Here is a 19,254-nt window from a genome sequence, read left to right on the forward strand (position 1 = left end):
ATTATGATTTGAAATGCTCAAAGTATGAAATTACAAGTCAGAATCCTAAGTTTGAGTCCTGATTGTGAGATGCTACGCTAAAAATGTGAAATCAAAACGCAAAAAAAGTTACTTTCCCACAATCCTGACTTCTTATCTAAATATTTTTACTCCTTACTTTTTCAGATTTTGTGACTTAACAAGCATATCTGAATCAGGACAAGTTCACATTTTTATACTTTAGGAAATCTGCAGACCTCAGTCTGATGAGACAGTTAGAACAGAAATAGATCATCTTGCGGGCCGGATTGAACTGTTCCACGGACCGGATTTGGCCCCCGGGCCTTGAGTTTGACACCTGTGGTTTAAATTGTGATCATGCTTCGCCTTATCTTTAAAAGGCTGTATCGCCCAGCTACACGACAAATAGAATAAGAAGAATAAAAACAAATATTCTGAATCTTGAACCAAGAGTAAAGTTTGCCACATGAGACAGGAGGTAGAAAGCACATGCAGCAACGTTGAAGGAGGCATTGATGGAGCACATGATAGGACTGCTGATAATCTGTTTTTGTCTCATTAAATTGTATGAGTAGCAATCAGTGTGTATATCATGGGCGCTAATGAATCTATCACTATCATCTAATTAAATCTCGAAGCGGGTTTGAAGGACTGATGGTTTGTTTTGTTGTTTGTATCCTCGTTGGATCTTATTGGAAGTACAATCGAGCTCAATGGCAGTTTAATTGAAACCTAAACATCTCTTCAATACTTCAATGCGGTAAAGAGGATTCTGTGGCTTAGAGGCGGCGAACAAATGGGCTGCACAAAGAGACGAAACCTTTGTGGGAAACATTTTGTGCCCTGCAGGACTGAGCCGCAGACCAAGCTGTGACCTTTAGTCCATTGGTAGAAAAAATCTGATTCAGTCCGAGCAGATAAAGGGGAGGAAAAAGATGAATGGCGTGCATATCTGGAGAAAAAATAAAAGCTTTCAGATCAAGAGCTGCTATCAGGAAACACACTCACTCCTTCACACACATGCACAGACCAAAGGCGGTCGTAAAGAGAAATTAAAGCTTTTACAAACTCCTCATAACTCCCTGACAAATAGGGCTCTGTGTTAGCGTCCGACTCCATCAAAACGTTGCACAGGGGAAATAAAAACAGACGGTTTTTCATGCTTGTCTTTCAGCTAATTAACAAACAGGAAGAAAATCTGCCTGGGGGGAAGACGGCCCCTTTCGGGCTGCGACGGTTCTGTGCGAAAAGATTCAGTCGAACATCAGACGAGCACCGAGTGAGCCATCAACATGATGAATAGGCGAGGGGGAGAGAGAGGAGAGAAGGACAAACTAATTGGTGGGAGATGTGGATGATATTGAATGCTTGTGAGCGGCTGCTGTGTTTATCTGCAGCAGGAAAACATGTCTGTCTTTAGAAAACAGCCCACTCTCCCTCCCTGCTGCTGCTGCACATTCAGATTCCAACTATTGTTTCTTAAAGCAGTCTCAGATTTGATCCCAAGAAAGAGACTTTACAAACATCCATCCACGTGTGTGAAGGCTTATAGACTCGTGGAGACTAAATTCAGCTTCATTCATGCAACAAAGAGACATCTGGATGCTCCTGTTTATGGTTGCACTTATTTTTCCTTGCACAGAAACCCGCCATCTTTTTTTTCTGCAGTTTTAAGAGCCTGACTTCTTTAGGTTAGAGATAAGCCTGGGACATTTACACTTTACCATGCATTTATAACTGAACTGCTATCATACTATTCTTCCTGCTGTGACTGCCAGAAAAATCCATATATGACAATTCTCATTCTAACTTTGTATAATATTTTACAATTCTTTTGCAACTACACTCTATTTCAGTACAACTCACTAGTACAGAAATGACAAAAATGATCATTTCTAATCCATCCATCCATCCAACCATGCATCCACCCACCCATCCTTCCATCCATCCATCCATCCATGCTTCCATCTATACACCCATCCATCCATTCATCCATCCATGCATACATACATTCATACATCCATCCATGCATCCATCTATCCTTCCATCCATCCATCCATCCATGCTTCCATCTATACACCCATGCATCCATCCATCCACCCATGCATACATACATTCATACATCCATCCATGCATCCATCTATTTATCCATCCATCCATTCATCCATCCATCCACCCACCCATCTACCCATGCATCCATCTACCCATGCATCCATCCATCCCTCCATCCATTTATCCATCCATCTATCCATCCATCCATCCATGCATCCATCCATCCACCCATCCATCCAACACTCCATCCATTTATCCATCCATCTATCCATCCATCCATCCATGCATCCATCCATCCACCCATCCATCCATCCCTCCATCCATTTATCCATCCATCTATCCATCCATGCATCCATCCATCCACCCATCCATCCAACACTCCATCTATTTATCCATCCATCCATTCATCCATCCATCCACCCACCCATCTACCCATGCATCCATCTACCCATGCATCCATCCATCCCTCCATCCATTTATCCATCCATCTATCCATCCATCCATCCATGCATCCATCCATCCACCCATCCATCCATCACTCCATCCATTTATCCATCCATCTATCCATCCATCCACCCACCCATCCATCCATCCATCCATCCATCCATCTATTTATCCATCCATCCATTCATCCATCCATCCACCCACCCATCTACCCATGCATCCATCTACCCATGCATCCATCCATCCCTCCATCCATTTATCCATCCATCTATCCATCCATCCATCCATGCATCCATCCATCCACCCATCCATCCATCACTCCATCCATTTATCCATCCATCTATCCCTCCATCCATTTATCCATCCATCTATCCATCCATCCATCCATGCATCCATCCATCCACCCATCCATCCAACACTCCATCCATTTATCCATCCATCTATCCATCCATCCATCCATGCATCCATCCATCCACCCATCCATCCATCACTCCATCCATTTATCCATCCATCTATCCATCCATCCATTCATCCACCCATCCATCCATCCATCCATCCACCCACCCACCCATCCATCTATCCATCCATCCATCATCCCATCCATCCATCCATCCATCCATCCATCCATCCATCCATCGATCCATCCATCCATCCATGCATCCATCCATCCACCCATCCATCCATCACTCCATCCATTTATCCATCCATCTATCCATCCATCCATCCATGCATCCATCCATCCACCCATCCATCCATCACTCCATCCATTATCTATCCATCCATCCATTCATCCACCCATCCATACTTTTATGGTTTCACCAGCTAATCATGCACATCCTTATGCTAACGACACATGAGGTGATTTTACAGTGTCCTGGTTAACTGGGGTTTAAAAAGTCATTTTTAAACAATCCTAATGACTGTAAAAAGTATATATTTTTTCTCTTTACAAACAAGGGAGTGGAACGATGTTTTCAGAGCAAAGTAGATGGAAACAAAACAGTGTGACACCAGCCGTACTGCATCAGCAGTCCAGCTGCCTGTTAGCATGGGCTATGCTACATTAGCTTTAGTACTGAAGTGGAACCAAACAGCAAAGGTCTGTACCACAGAGGAACTTTTTAACCAGACTATCTGATTGTGTTATTATGGTTTCAAAAAGGCAGCAATAAAAAACATTTAAATTTCTATATATTAAATTTCCATATCACATTTATTTTATTTTACAGATTTAGAAATAAATGCAACATAATTGTGATAATCGTGAAAATGTGTTATTTTCCACACTATAGTTATGGTGTTAAAATCCATAGTCAGCCCATCCCTAATGGTACTACTTCCACAGATGCTACTACTACTAAGCTTTTAACAATGCATCCTGGTATAGAGGGTAAATTTGTGTGCCCCTAAACGAGCATTTATGTTCAGAAGAGTAGGTGAGCGCTAACAAACATGCACACATTCACATTAAAATCCAGTGACAAAGACAGCAGCAGCCAAAGGTGGGACTGTACCTGAGTGAAATTGATGAAGAAAAAAGGAAAGCATGGAGCTAATGTGTCCTCTGGGGAGCGGGTGACTCATACTCTTCTACAGCGTCTGCTACGGCCACACACACACACAGACACAGTGGTTTAACCCCGGTTGTTTATCATGACCGCAGCAGCCCCCGGTGAGCCACACATCCTCTCACTGTGAATGTTAAATAACAGCTCTTATAGCAGCGCTGCATTAATGCTGCTGTTAAGGGTGAGCTCTCTAATTAGGAGCCTCCTCTATTACCATACAGCCCCTATACATGTGTGTTTGGATGGAGAGAAACAAAAACAGCAAACACACACCGTGTCGCTTGTGTGTTAGGGTTGTTTATGTGTGACTTTGTGCAGGTGGGTGTGTGTGGGCATGTTTATGTAAAGCTGTGGATCAGAGCGCTATGTAAGGGTGAAATTATGTATATGTATGTGTGGTAGATCCTCTATAATTAGAGCTGTTTCACACACAGACCTGCTGTTACATTATTCATACAAAGCCGTTAAGGTGTGAGCGTGCGTATGGTAAACATCAGGACTAATGGATCCAGGTGTTTGTGTTGAAGAAGGAAGCTTTAAAAGATGCAAAGAAATGTTTAAAATGATGAAATGAGAGGACAAAAAGTTAACAAGGTACTTTTCTGCTCTATTAAGTTTTATAAAATGATAACTCTCCTAAAACTAAGTGTTTTCACATAAGTCACGACTGCTCCACCCTCCCCTCTCCCCCGCTGGTCTGCTTTCACATTAGTCACATCCTTTCATGCCTGAGCATGCATCTGTCTGATTCAGCAGGTGGTGGGATGCTCAGAATTAGTTTGCAAATCTTAGCCTCTTGGGTTGACTTGCTCCTTTTACTATGGATGCTTCTATTATTTTCAAGATGCTAACAATGACCCTCTTCTTACTTCCACATCTACGGTGCAGCTCGGATGCTGAAATGGGCCTGCTCCGCACGGATATGGCAGCTCTTGAAGAAAGGAGACATTTTGAATTGACTTTACATCTCTGCTTGCTGATAAGCACCCAGTACTCAAGCACAGTTGTTTTCACATCTTCCATATCAAGTCTAGGGATGCACGCAGTTAGCTAGCCACAAGGATTCAGATGCAAGACAGTTAACCTAAGTTCAAGAAAAAAAAACAGTCCTTAAACCCTGTTCAAATGCTGTTTAAAACTGCAATAAAGCCTCTCACCACCAGTAGCCACTTAAGTTAAAGCTGCTGCCTTCCTGTCAGGACTTTCCACCCGCTCTCTGCCGAACGTAACCATGAGAGGCTTAGCAGTTAGCAGTAGCAATGGGTGGTAATACAGTAATACGGTTTTAAGACAACTTTATATCAGTCTCAGAGGTCCCCAAAACATGCCTGTGAAGTTTGTTGCTGTAAAAACACTCCAGTATTGGATTTCTGCATGTCTAAAAAGCCCTCTGTTTCAGCCCTGCTCAGAACCAGCTGTTTCTGAGTTTGTGGCTTTAAATGGTAATTAACTATCTGACTCCACCCCTGACCACACCCCTCTCAGGAAATGGATGCAGCACTCGTATTACAGACACTTTTTTTTCCATAGTTTGGACTGGGACTTGAACCATCAATCTCCCAGACTGCAGTAAGCAAGATAACCCACTGAGCTATCCAGCATCTCAGCTGGTAGATTAGAGGGTCAGTAGAGGAGGGCGGGACCTTCCTCCAAGTGGGGGAGGGCCAACCACACCTGGGGGCGGGTGCTTAGGCCCCTGATGAGGTCACTAGATGTAAAATCTGAGAACGGCTTGTTTCAGGACACATTTTCTGAAAAGTGGAGAGAAAGAGGGGGACAGAGAATGGATTTTTGTGGTACTTGAAGGGACTGTGGACAGGCCAGGGACACACACTTGTGTTAGAAAAGCCTGTAAACATATGTCCCCTTTAATGATGTCGGGCCAATTTAGCAAACAACAAACACCCGCATGCATACCAGCGCAGAGAAACTCATCTGCCATGGCCAGGCACAGCGTTGTGGTATAATCTTCTTTTAAGACAAACTGTTTAATGAGCACTGCTATACTGGGATCCATGACAATGTGAGTTTAAAAGTACTCTAACCCTTCTACCTTGGTGTAGATCAGTGATAAAAACGATGAAGTCTATTAATAACCACACACACTGCATCCTGCAGCAGCAATGCCAGGCACAATTAAAACCATGAAAGGGTTTTAAAAATGTTCAAACATATTTTTACCTCTTTGTTTGATAAATAGATGAAGGTTATTGGTGCTAATTGGTATTCTCAGCACTGAAGTAGTCCCTAATGTTTTATAAGGTTAATATAAAGTGACCCTGCAGCAGGACGGAGCTAGGCATTGTTGTGCTAAATAATATCTAAGGTCAATCTTTTACCTGGTTTAAAATCACACTGAACATTACTTAGCATTCCCAGATCCTTTATGATAATACGTTATTATGTCTCATTTTAGCTCTGGGAGGAGGTTTTTCACATAGGGCTAGGTAGGTTTGGATTGCATTTCCCCTCAATAAATGAAATCAGCTTAAAAACCAACTTACGCATTTATTCATGTTATTTTTGTGTAATATTAAAATTAGTCTGACACTAAAGAGTGATAAATATGCAAATAGTGAGAAATAAGGAAGGGAAGGAAGGAAATAGTCTTTCGCAGCACTGTAATTACCTATAAACTATCTACATGCAGTTCATAAAGGGTTTCCATCCTGATTTTATCGTAACTTTACAGATTTGTTCCAAGACAGTATGTCTTCCATCAGACCAACAGCTGACAGTGAAAAACATAGAAATGTAAACTTGCTCCTATTTTTAGCTAAATAATGGCATCCAGGGCCCAGCAGTGCTGTAAGGTGAGGGGGATTCATTACCTGATGTGGATCAGGGTCTCACTGAGCCCAAATAGAACAACTGTATAACCGATAACACAGACAGGTACAGTTATTTTCAAACCTATAACTCTCATAATGGTGGTTCAGTCTATGAGTTCTTTGCTTCACAATCTCCTCCACAGGAAACACACTCTGCTATATTTTCTATAGTTGAACACACACTTACCACAGAGTTACTCAAAACATGAGGAAAAACTAGTGTGGAGAAGTTTGGTAAGGCAGGAGGAGTGTTACTGAGAAATATATTTATATGTAGGACACTACAGTTTAACAGGAGATGAGTGTGGGAGCCTTTCATTTTATGCCTGGAAACATAGGATTCTCTTCCTCTACACACCAGAACAGTGAGATATCTGGGTGTTTTTAAAGATAGGCATGTCTTTAAATATGGCTTATCATGAGGAGTAACCTCTTAGTCTTGGACTAAGTCTTTATCACTGTGTGTGATATATTTTTACCTCTGTTACAGCATTCAACTAACAATACATGTAAAAGAGGACTACTTTCTTAATTGATGTAGACATTTCATACGCCTGAGACTGGTAGCTTGAGGAGCCACCAGGTAGAGGTGTAACGATTCATCGATGAATATCGATACACCGATTGGTTGATTGAAGATCCAGTCAGATCGATGGAAACTCAAAACATCAATCTAAATCGATGCTTCAAGCTATGCTTTTATTTTGAAATTCCCCCCTGCATGCTTGTTGACAGTTTCCGCCCCAGGCAGCGTCCTCAACCAGCTAGCTGCTAGCTATCTAACTAGCAGCAGAGGCTTAAAGTTTTGAGGCTGAGGGAAAGAGGATTTCCTCTCCTCTCTCAGCTGCGTGGATATATTTCAGACGGAGGCTGCAGGACGGGTGTCCACCCTCAGTTCGCTGACTACATCTACATCTTTATCCGTATGTAATTATCGTATGACATTGTTCACAGATAAAAACACCATGTCTTTGATACACTGATTATACATCACTGTCTCACGTTGGATTTATAATGAAAATATAAGCTGTCCAAACTAACCATGGTTCAAGCAGGACAGCTGCTCTCTTCATATAATAAGAGGGCTAAAGCTATAAATAAACTTTGCAAAGCCACAGCTGTATTGAGAAACCTTTGGTGTATTTTTATATATATATATTTTTTTATTTATTGTTTATTTGATGTGGACATCACAATTACATTGGACAAACCAGATGCATTGTTTGAGTGTTTTAGCACAGGTGCTAATTCGCAACACTTGTCCACAGGAGGCTTTTGAGATGATAATGAGGACACTACCTGAGCTGATGTTCCCTTGAGTTTCTGCAGGCCGTTCTCCAGCCGCTCCATCTTGTTGGAGAGGTCTTTGCTCTTCTGTCCCAGCAGGCTGCGGTACAGCTTGATCTGCTCCAGGAAGGACTTGGGGGTGGTGTAGTTGTAGCGCCGCTCGTTGGCCAGGAACTCTTTGGACGTCTGGTTGACGCTCATGTGGACGTACGCCATGAATTTACTGACTGACTCCTTCACCTGAGGCTGCAGGAGAGAATTTAAATCACAGAAGTGGTAAGTCGGCATTAAAAGAGGTGACGGTGCAGATTCATCAGCAGAGAAATATTTCCTGAAGCTTGGGCGCTGAGTTTAATTCTCATGGCCTCCGGTTTGCTCTTAGAATTAATATCACAGTGGTGGTGTCACGCTGCCTGACATTTTAAATTATACTTTCAGAGAGTGAACATCATTTTGTGGGTGGTTTTAGCCCTGTGTGTAAAATATTAAAGCATGAGCCTCTCTCACTTCGATGTTGTCCACCTCCTGCAGGAACCTGAAGCTGACCGACTCCAGCGCCTCCTGTGGCCACTCGTGAAACCAGTCTATTGCTGTGCAGTTCACCACGGCGGGGAACTTCCTGCTGCGAACCCTCAGTTTACTCCCAACCGGAGAGAAAGACAGAGCTACCTGCAAAACACACAGACACGCAGAGAGCAAGGTCAAAGAGAATTGAGTGTGAAGTCTGATACAGCAGCGCGATCAGAGTCATTTTGTTTCTCTCTGGGAGTCAGACGGAGAAGAGAGAGGGAGGGAGGAGGGGAGGGAACTCTGGCTCTGATTAACACTCCTTCAGGGTCAAGAGGGGGAAAAGAAAACTGAGAATTAATTATTTGCAGCTCCATCATTAAGCAAATAAAGCCTCCAGCAGGCATGTGAATTAAAGCGAGTGTGGAGCTGAGGGCTAAGTCAGACTGATTCTCTGTGTCGCAGACGAACAGCTGGCTCCATGAGGAGCTCAGCCAGATGCTCACCAACATCACACTGAAAAGATGAACACGAAGGAGGAAAACCAGACACTTCAGATGATGATGATCCGCTGAAGATAGAAAGAACTGCAGATACCTTTGACTTCCATTGTATATGCATTAAACATGAAGAGGAAAAACATTTCGTTCTTTCTTCTAAGCTCACAGCGATTTTATCCCTCACATACTTGTCTTTCCTTATTCCTGAAGGAGCACAGGTTCATAAAAATGTTATACAGTCCTGTTTTTGGACAAAACCCATTTCTCACTGGCGAATCCATCTTGCAAAGCTCCCGTCTGAACCATTTGGGCCCAGTTAGAAAGTGACAGGACCAGTCAGCAACAAGGGGCAGAATTTCAGTCGCGGCGGAGTCGTGACGTAAGCAAGCAGCAAGAAGAGGCCGGTGCAATAATGGCGGTAGACATTAGCGTGGATGCTGCTGAAGCGCCAGTTCTATCAGAACTTGACGACATTTCTTGGTTAAAAGAAGAACAAAGAACAGCAGTGAGTTGTTTACTTTGCAGAAACAATGTTGTTGTTCTTCTCCTGAATGGATTCGGCATGAATTTGATTTTACACCATGCCAAAACGAAACGGGTGAAACTCAGCACAAGTTAACACATTTCATCCATCTGAAACAAGCGGCAACCTCCGGAAAACTGAAGCCAATGCTTAAGTGCAGAAAACTGCAATGTAGCAGGTGTCCACTTGAGGCTGACTGCAGGAACACCGTATTGTACACGATACGTGTTAAAAAGCTGTTTTTTTACACTAGAAATAAACTGGTTTACAGTCTGGTTCAAAAACCAAACGTATCTCATTAGCTAATGTCTTCATGTGCTATCACTGTATGGGGGATGAATATTTTTGTACCACAATGGTCTAGATCAGGGGTTTTCAAAGTGTGGGAGAGTGAGCCTCCCCTAGGAGGAAAATATTCACTCGGTGGACCCCCACCCACAAAAAGGATTCAAATTGAAATAAATAAATAAATAAACAACAACATTTCAAACATTTATGTCCAATCTTTAAACATTTTTAACATTAATATATTTTGGATATTTTGGTTTGCAAATGTCCTAAACATCTGCCTTTCCCTCTTATTCAGTTATAATGCCATTAAACACCCCTTTTTCATATTTTTTTGGCCATTTTACAACTTCTTTTTGCCTCTTTTTCCCATTTTTTCCCCCATTTTTGCCCTTTTTCATCTTTGTGTCCATTTAAGCTACCCTTCATCATTAATTATCACTTTTTTTTTCAAAATTTTTGCTCATTTTTGCTACATCTGCTGCCCATTTTTTGCTTTTTGACTATTTTTCCACATTTAACCTATTTTTTTTTTTGCTACTTCAAGCTGTTTTTGCCACTTTTCAGCTCTTAGATTGTGGCTCTTGCAAAGGTATTTTTCAAAAGTTTGGCCCTTTGGTTGAGTAACACTGCTCTATAGCATAGTCCCTATAGTAACTATAACTTTATCCATTTTGCTCCACACACAGCAGAGGTTTGCAAAGCAAATCACCTTTTTCTGGTTTATGATTCCGCACCTCCCCTGAAGCTCTGTGGCGCCCCCCAGGGGAGGCCCGCCTCACACTTTGAAAACTACTGGTTTAAATTATATTTAGGAACGCGGACTGATTGGCGCGTCTCATTTGATTGACAGATAGCTCGGCAGGCAGAAGCTACGTTTCTATCAACCATAATTCTAGCTAGCTAGCTGACAGGAAGTCGAGATAGTGGGCGGGTGGTTGTTAGGTTGATCCAAAGTTTGGTTGAACCCATAATTTCAATGTGGAAGCTGCCACGGCTTCAATGGCAGTTTGAGTCCACCTATTGTAAGCAGACGGCTGATGTAGTGTAGGTCATTACAGCTGCTAACTCAGATCACACTGCTGCTGTCAAATAATAATCTTGTTTCTGGCGTCACTGAAAACAAATCAAGTAGAGTCCATGGAGGAGAGAAAGGGAACTGTTGAAACCATTCAAATAAGGACGTTCTAGATTTGTGGACATCTGCATCAGATCTTTCCAAACATCTGCAGCTTAACACAAAGCTTGAAGCTAGAGACCCCAGAGCCTGAGGCCCAGGATCAATGCATGATGCAGACACCTGCCGAGCGGCCAGAGCTTGATTTTCAACAACAGGAACAGGTAACAAAGGCTGGGATAGACAGGCTTGTGGCAGCAAATATGGTGTAGGAAACAGGGCTGTTTCTTGCTATAGGCAGACTATGCAAATACATAGGGCCCCACAAGCCATTAGGGACCCCAAAGCTGAATGTTCATTCTCATCTGAGGATAATTAAAATGACCTGTCTTCATCTCTTATATGCATAAAAATTAATGTCAGAATAAAATAAGCCGCCATGATAAACTGAGGGTGTTGTGCAGATATCTGCTATGTCTCAGATATTTGCCCTTAGCATTACTCTAAGATTACTTAAGATTAATTTATTAAGTTTAAAATGTATTGTATAGGCCTAAAATAAACAAGACTAATTATTCATTAAGTGGCTATTAGATATTAGGCATTGTTCATTATTCTGGACTACTGTGGCAGTGGATTATTGCAAACTCAACTGAGTTAATTGCAGTCTCCCTCTTTGATTTGGACTCCACCAGAGCTGCCCTTTATCACCGGTTCTGTTCATAACTTTCATGGACAGAATTTCTAGGTGCAGCCAGGGCATAGAGGGGGTCCGGTTTGGTGGCCTCAGGATTAGGTCTCTGCTTTTTGCGGATGATGTGGTTCTGTTGGCTTCATCAGCCCACGACCTACAGCTCTTAGTGGAACAGTTCACAGCCAAGTGTGAAGCGGCTGGGATAAGAGTTCAGGTATCTCGGGGTTTCGTTCATGAGTGAGGGAAGAACAGCGCGGGAGATTGACAGGCGAATCAGTGCGTCGTCGGAAGTGATGCGGTCTCTGCATCGGTCTGTCGTAGTGAAGAAAGAGCTGAGTCAAAAGGCGAAGCTCTCGATTTACCGGTCGATCTACGTTCCTACCCTCACCTTTGGTAACAAACTGTGTGTTTTAACCGAAAGAACGAGATCATGGATACAGGCAGCTGAAATGAGTTTCCTCCACAAGGTGTCTGGGCCCTCCCTTAGAGATAGGATAAGAAGCTCGGCCATCCAGGAGAGACTCGGAGTAGAGCTGCTGCTCCTTTGCGTTGAGAGGACCCAGATGAGGTGACTTGGGCATCTGGTCCAGATGCCTCCAAGACGCCTCCCTGGTGAGATGTTCTGGGCAGGTCCCACTGGGAGGAGACCCCGGGGAAGACCCAGGACATACTGGAGAGACTATGTCGCTCAGCCGGCCTGGAAACGCCTCAGGATCCCCCGGGAGGAGCTGGACGAAGTGGCTGGGGAGAGGGAAGTCTGGGCTTCCCTGCTTAGGCTGTTGCCTCCACGACCCGACCTCGGATAAGCAGGGAAGACAGATGGATGTATGGACAGTACAGTTTGCTAGTTTGAATAATCCAGCCTCCATTTCTGTTTTGCTCATGAAGTGTACTAGATAGTGGCATGTTCGTGGATTATCTAATGGTTTAGGAATCTCTCCATCGTAGTTTAGAAAACTAGGGGCCCCAAACAACATCTTGCACAGGGCCCTGACAAAGCTAGAAACGGCTCTGGTAGGAAATGTTACATACTATAGCCTTAGTCCTTATGTAATATTCTGTGAGGAGTTTTAGTCTGATTTTCACCACTTTGCTGTTGCTTGTTTGTATTAAAGAGCAGAAAAAGAGATATAGTGTTTGTCCTTCTGATTGAAATAAGGATTGGTGCTAATGTGGGAACATGTAAAGTTTGTCACTGTCTCATTCATTGATGATAAAGTAACAGAAGAGCTCAGACAAATATGCAAGAGTAATTTAACTAGTGGTACAACTAGTTACATTTAGCTGTGAGTAATTCTTCTTCTGTTAACCGTTTCTGCACCAAACACCAAGTCAAATTCTTTGTATGTGAAAATGTACTTGGCAATAAAACCTAATTCTGAAACAGTTATGCCAAACGTTCTTATTTGTTTATGTGCATGCATTCACATCTATAATCTTTCTTCATTGTTCCATATCTTTTATTATAAAGCAGCTACAGACATTCATTTTGTACCGTTCTCTTTACAACTGTAAATATAAAATATTGTGTGCAGTTTTTTAAGACACATTTTTCTCAATAGTTGTCTTGCAGCACTTTTCAAGTCATCTCAGGAACACAGGAAGGCTGGTACCAGTGTTCATGGTCAGATTATGCTCTGAGGTCTCTTATAATGATTTAAATTCCTGGCTTAGTATTCATCCAGTGCTCTACATGCAGAGTTACACACAGAGACAATTTCCATGCAAACACTCTGAATCAGATATCCCACATTTTTGGGAGAGCGATGCTTCTCTCCATCCAGACAGACAATGTGTTCGACAGAGAGCCAAATAGTTTGAAATCCACTCTGAACAAGCGTACGCCCGTGGGACTGGCATCCCATTTATTCACTCTGCAGCCCGGGGAGGCTGGAGCATGGAGCGAGGAGGAGGGTGGAGGATGTGGGTGGTGGTGCACACTGTAATAATGACTGGATAAGCAGCCCCCTGGATTCCCTCTCTCCCTCGGGGAAACAAAGCGGCTACACGTTGGTGAAATTATCTGCAGCTAAACGCCGGCTTTTCTGCTCACGCCTGTGATTTATAACGACGTCCGCTGCCTCCGAAAGCGTTCGAGTTCATCTGAAAATGTCAGGAAAGAAAATTGTCTGGGGAAGGGCTTCATCATAAAGCCAGATGTTTATCCCACAATGAGTTTTTTTTTTTTATTTTGGAATGGTAAATGAGGGTGTGACGGCATGTTTTTGTTATATTAAGAGAAGATCAAATACTGATGCAGTTCTAGGACAGAGATTAACACCAAATAGCAGCTTAAAGGAGTCAGTGAAAGCATCTTATTCTGCACGTTTAGGGGTGAGATACAGAGAAACAAAGCACACAAACAGCTCCCTCTGTCCTCTACTCAGCCAGCTGCCTCACCTTGAGCTGTCTGCGGACTCGGTCGATAAAGAATTTCCAGCAGTTCTCCCTCGTGTCCATCAGTCCTGAGCCTCGGACCTCTGGCCTCACGCTGCCAATGATGTTCTCCACCTCGTCGTCAGGGAACAGGTCGGGGATCTCTCCTGGAATTGATCAAACACACACATCAAGACTGCAAACACCACCACAAACTCAAAGCAGCCATGAGGATCAGCTCCTGAGAGCTTAACTTATGAGAGACCTTTCCAGAACCTTTGATAGGATCCTAGCTGACAGTTTGACTCTTATATCACATGTAGGTGAGTTAATAAAGGTGGAGGCAATAGAAGTTCATACTGAGGACTTATGCTAATGCAGACACCTGCTTAAGGTACAACTGAGCATGTCTGTAACTTCACTTTCTTCGAGTGCTTAATTCCTGACCTAACGCTCCACTTGAGGGACACCAAAGTGACCCCGTCTCTCGAAAACTGCCCCCTTCCTCTTCTTAGATAAAGATCTGTTTGATTACTACTCATTTATCTCACTTAGAGTTATATAATCACCCATTATCATGAGGAGGCAAGTGACCTGCTGTAATCTGACTTGTAAAAATCCGCATATCTTTTTTCTGATCTGCATAAAAATGCATATAATCAAACAGAAGTCTAATGGAGCATAAACAGTTAATTGGTACAGAAGTTTTGGAACTACTGCGATGAATTTATTCATCCTGTAGCCGTTGATGAGGCTGACATGGCTGCAATAGAGATCAGTGAGGCAAATGATCATTAACAGGAATTCCATTAGTCACTGACAGACTCAGATTTGTATTCTAAGTGTCTGACAGCACAACAGAAATGATCCCGCTGGAGAGAGACCCTACTGTTGAAGAGAAAGATTTATTAACCACAAACAGCTGCTGTATTACCCTCTAACACGCCAAACTACCCGAATAAAACATATCACTCATCATTACTCAGGAGTTATCTTGCAAAAGCCAATGGATTGGCAAGATTCTGGATCTGTCATCAGGCCGATCCTTCTGGCAGAACTCGAAGTGTGTGTTCTGTCTGAGAATTGTCGGGCCAGTCAGCGCCATTTGAGTAGAATGGGGCGGTAGCTACAGGTGAGGTGTAGCTGTACTGCTAGCCTGTAAACAATGGCTGCAGGTGAAGAGACGAGCTCGAATGTATTTTTTATGAGAACTGGAGAGCATTTTTCTGTTCAAGGAAGAGCAAAGAACCACACTGATAGCTTTCCATGGTGGAAATGATGTTGTTGCTCTTTTCCTGAGTGGCCTAGTATGAGTTCAATTCAGCAACTGGCAACACTGACAGTGGACTATGATCGCTTCCTGCAGAGCTGCTTACTGAGCTGTGCAAACCTGCTATGTAATGAATGTGATGGATAATGTTCGCCCACTCACACTCCAAGAATGTTTTTAAACACCGTCTATGGCAGGGGTGTCAAACTCAATTACAGCAGGGGCCGGATTCTGGATTTAGGTCTAACCTGAAGACCTAACAGGGTCAACATTTAACTGAAAACTGTCAACCTCATTTTCACCAGTAATAAAACATGAAAAAACAGCACTGATAATAAATCCTTTGGAAATTCAAAAAGTAAAATGATAAGTTTAAAGGCTCAAATTTGAAATAAAAATTTCAACTTATTAGTTCTAAAGATCAGAACACGATATTAAAAATAGAAAAATAATGTTTTTAAAGAGCAAATATACATGAAGAAAGTTGAAATCATGAGTTTGAAGGTCAAAATATGACTTAAATTTTCAATAATGAGTCTGATTGGTCGGAATATTGGATTAAAAAGCCAAAAATTAGGAGTTGAAAATGTCAAAATATGAGCTAGAATTCAAAATGATGACATGAAAAGAAAAAAATGTGACTTAAATTCAAAATTTAGAGTGTAAAAGGTCAAAATATGATATAAAGAGTAAAAAAATATTCATTCAAAATGTCAAAATATGAGAAAAAAACAAAATCATGTTTTTAAATGTCAAAATATGGGATTAAAAAGCTAAAGTGAGGAGTTGAAAAGGTCAAACTATGACTTAAATTTTAAATTGTGAATCTAAAAGATAGAAATGTGATATATAAAGTCCAAATTCTGAGTTGAAAAGGTCAAAGCATGAAATGAAAAGTCACTTCATAAGTCTGAGTTTAAATCTTGAGATTCAAAATTGAAAATATGAAATAAAACACAAATTATTCTGATTTTTTATGGCTTAACAAGGATATTTTAAATAATCAAGCTGAAGTTTAGATTTTTCTACTGGAGGAAATCTGCAGACCTCATACTGGTGGGCCAGTTAGAATACAAATATGATCTGATCTTGCGGGTCGGATATAACCGTTCCACGGGCCAGATTTGGCCCCTGGGCCTTGAGTTTGACACCCGTGGTCTATGGGGTGTTGCCCAGGTGGATTTGATATATAGCCAATGCAACAGATGTATAAAACAGTCTACCTGACATGTCAGCTTGTGTACTGCGGCCTTGACTAGAGGGAAATTTGGTGCCATGATAGTTGGTGTTATGTTTACGTGCTGAAGCAATCCACTGAACATTTTTACATTTTTGCATCTTAACATGCAAAAAAAAAAAAAAAGAAAAAGAAAAAGAAAATCCGAATTGGAATACAAATTTATGGCCAGGGTATAAAATGACCAAGATTAGAGTGCATGGTGAAAACTAGAGGTTTACTGAACATGAAAGCAAGGGCCAATATCAATATGGGTATTTTAAATAACACTTACACTATGTCAGTATTTCTCTAACATTTGACCACAAAAACGTATCAGAGGTCTCTTCTTTTGCCTGACAAAGCTCTTCTCTAAATCAGCAGAGGCAAGCATTAAAGGGGACGCATTCTACCCCTTTAAGACAAGTTTATATTGGTCTCAGAGGTTCCCTAAACCTCCCTGTGAAGTTTGTTGCTGAAAAAAACACTCCAATATTGGATTTTTACATGTCTAAAACTCCTCTGTTTCAGCCCTGCTCAGAACGAGTGGCTTTACATGTTAATGTGCTGTCTGACTCCGCCCCTCTCAGGAAATGGATGTGGCTCTCCTGAACCTCCTTTCAGTTTTCAGGAGAGGAGGGCGGAACTTCTTCCAAGCAGGGAGGGCCAACTGAACCTGGGGGCGGGGCTAACTCCCCACATGACATCATGAGGGGATAATCTGCTTGTTTTAGCAAAGATTTCTGAAAGGTGGGGGGGGGGGTTAATGCCACATTTTTTGCCACGGTGCTGATGCTGCCAACAGAGCCGATTTCACTTATATGGATGTTAAACTGACGCATCGCTGCACCCTAATAAATGGCTGATGCTCAGCTACTTCCACGTATCTGACGTCCTGAAATAACATGACAAAGTAACAGACTGGGGCAGCAGAAGGCGGCTGGTAAAATGGTGGAATGATTATTATTTATCAGTGCAGTCTGGTGTCTTTAAATATTTGAGGAGCTCAATGGAACAGCCTTTTCAGGTTCTAATTAATCCTCTTCCTCGTTAACGCTAATCTCTGTCTCTGTAGGGATATTTTGTTCTGATGTTTTCAGATTTAGCTCCATCCTTTCCAAAACCAAAGTTACTGGCTTAGTTTTGTTGTGTCCATGACACTGAACCAATCAAACAACATCTGCTAACTACCTAAATACCCAACAGTGTGGTCATGTTTCTGCTCTGCTGCTGTTAGTAAGCAGGACTCTTGTTTTTAATGTCAGTGCAGAGGTAAAATGCAGTAACTCAAGACTGCTTATTAAAGGGCGTTTGGACTGAGTCACTCTTAGCATGTAGGACTATCCACAATTCATATTTTCTTCTGTTTGTCTAAACTGTGGTCTTAAAACAGGCTATTGTTTATTTTTGCATCTGAATCCTACTTGTTCTTCATTGGTACAAAGTGAAGAGGACACACTTTGCAATCAAGAGCAGAACAACACAGATACTTTCAGTCTATGCAGAACTCAGACTAGGCTTTTGCTCAAGAAATCAACATGCCAGTATATCGTCACAAGCTCTTTGCTGATTCTTGCATGGATATAGAATCATTATGGCTGCAAATGCTGTGATTGCACTTATGAAATGCACACTGTTTTTGGTGAAGTTCACAAAAAAGGCAACACAGGACAGCAAATGCAAAACTGCATAATGCAGAGCATGGTTCAGATCAAACCTGCGTGCAGAGAAAGTCTGTCTACTCAAAGTCTGCATGCAGAGGATTATTTCAGGTTTTCAGGCTTATTAGGCTACATTGTAAGGTTCTATTTGTTTTTTAGCTTGTCACAGATTTTCTGGAGAGGTGCATGGGAAAAATGGCTCTTTGAATAGGAAAGGATCCTGACCCCTGGACTACACAGTGGTATCTAACCAGTCCTCATGACTGTAAACTGACAAACTGTATTATACTGTCTATGCCAACATTATGATGTACGATAGGCTAGCATGCTGACAGCAGTTTCTCTGCTTTTTCTCTCCAACATTTCTCTTTTATGTCAGTCTGGTAGTCTCACAACACGGCATCATAAAGGCAGAGATGTTGATGTTAGAGCTCGACCAATGTTTCATCTTCCAGTAACAGCTTCATCGCTCTAGTTTTGCTTTAGTTTGATTACATTTGATAACTGCTGTACGTTCAGAGCGGCCTGTGCTGAGATGCATTTCTTCAATTTCCCGTACCATGCTCCTCAACCGCTTATCCAACCACCGAAACAGTTCTCTCCTGGTTTTAGTCTTCCTCTCAGACAGGAAACAGTTCATCACCATTGGTAAGTCCTGCTCTCCCCAACCCCTGTAAACCAAGGTGTGCCCCAAGGCTCTGTCCTTGGACCCCTTCTTTTTGTCATTTATTTATCCCTTTTTTGCCACTTTTTGCCCATTTAGGGTGCCTCTTGTCATTGCATGTCACTTTCTCTCATTTCCCCCACCTTTCTGCTGCTTTTTGACAATATTTGTTGTTTTTCACTCATTTTCCCCTACCGTTTTGCTGCTTTTTGCCAATTCTAGTTGTTTTTCGTTCATTTTCCCCTACCTTTTTGCT

General features: G+C 42.1%; 1 protein-coding gene across 1 annotated transcript in view; it reads right to left on the reverse strand.

The window, feature by feature from the left end:
• The window catches only part of dnah9 (dynein, axonemal, heavy chain 9), a 294,417-nt gene that overhangs the window by 118,495 nt on the left and 156,668 nt on the right, over positions 1–19,254 (reverse strand). Inside the window, exons 52-54 of the mRNA XM_041816205.1 lie at positions 14,212–14,354; positions 8,690–8,851; positions 8,195–8,428 (exon numbers count right to left, since the gene is read on the reverse strand). Of these exons, the coding sequence (XP_041672139.1) occupies positions 8,195–8,428; positions 8,690–8,851; positions 14,212–14,354 (539 nt within the window). The remainder of the gene's footprint in view (positions 1–8,194; positions 8,429–8,689; positions 8,852–14,211; positions 14,355–19,254) is intronic.

The sequence above is a fragment of the Cheilinus undulatus genome, linkage group 20, assembly GCF_018320785.1.
Source record: "Cheilinus undulatus linkage group 20, ASM1832078v1, whole genome shotgun sequence".
In the NCBI taxonomy this organism is placed as follows: Eukaryota; Metazoa; Chordata; class Actinopteri; order Labriformes; family Labridae; genus Cheilinus; species Cheilinus undulatus.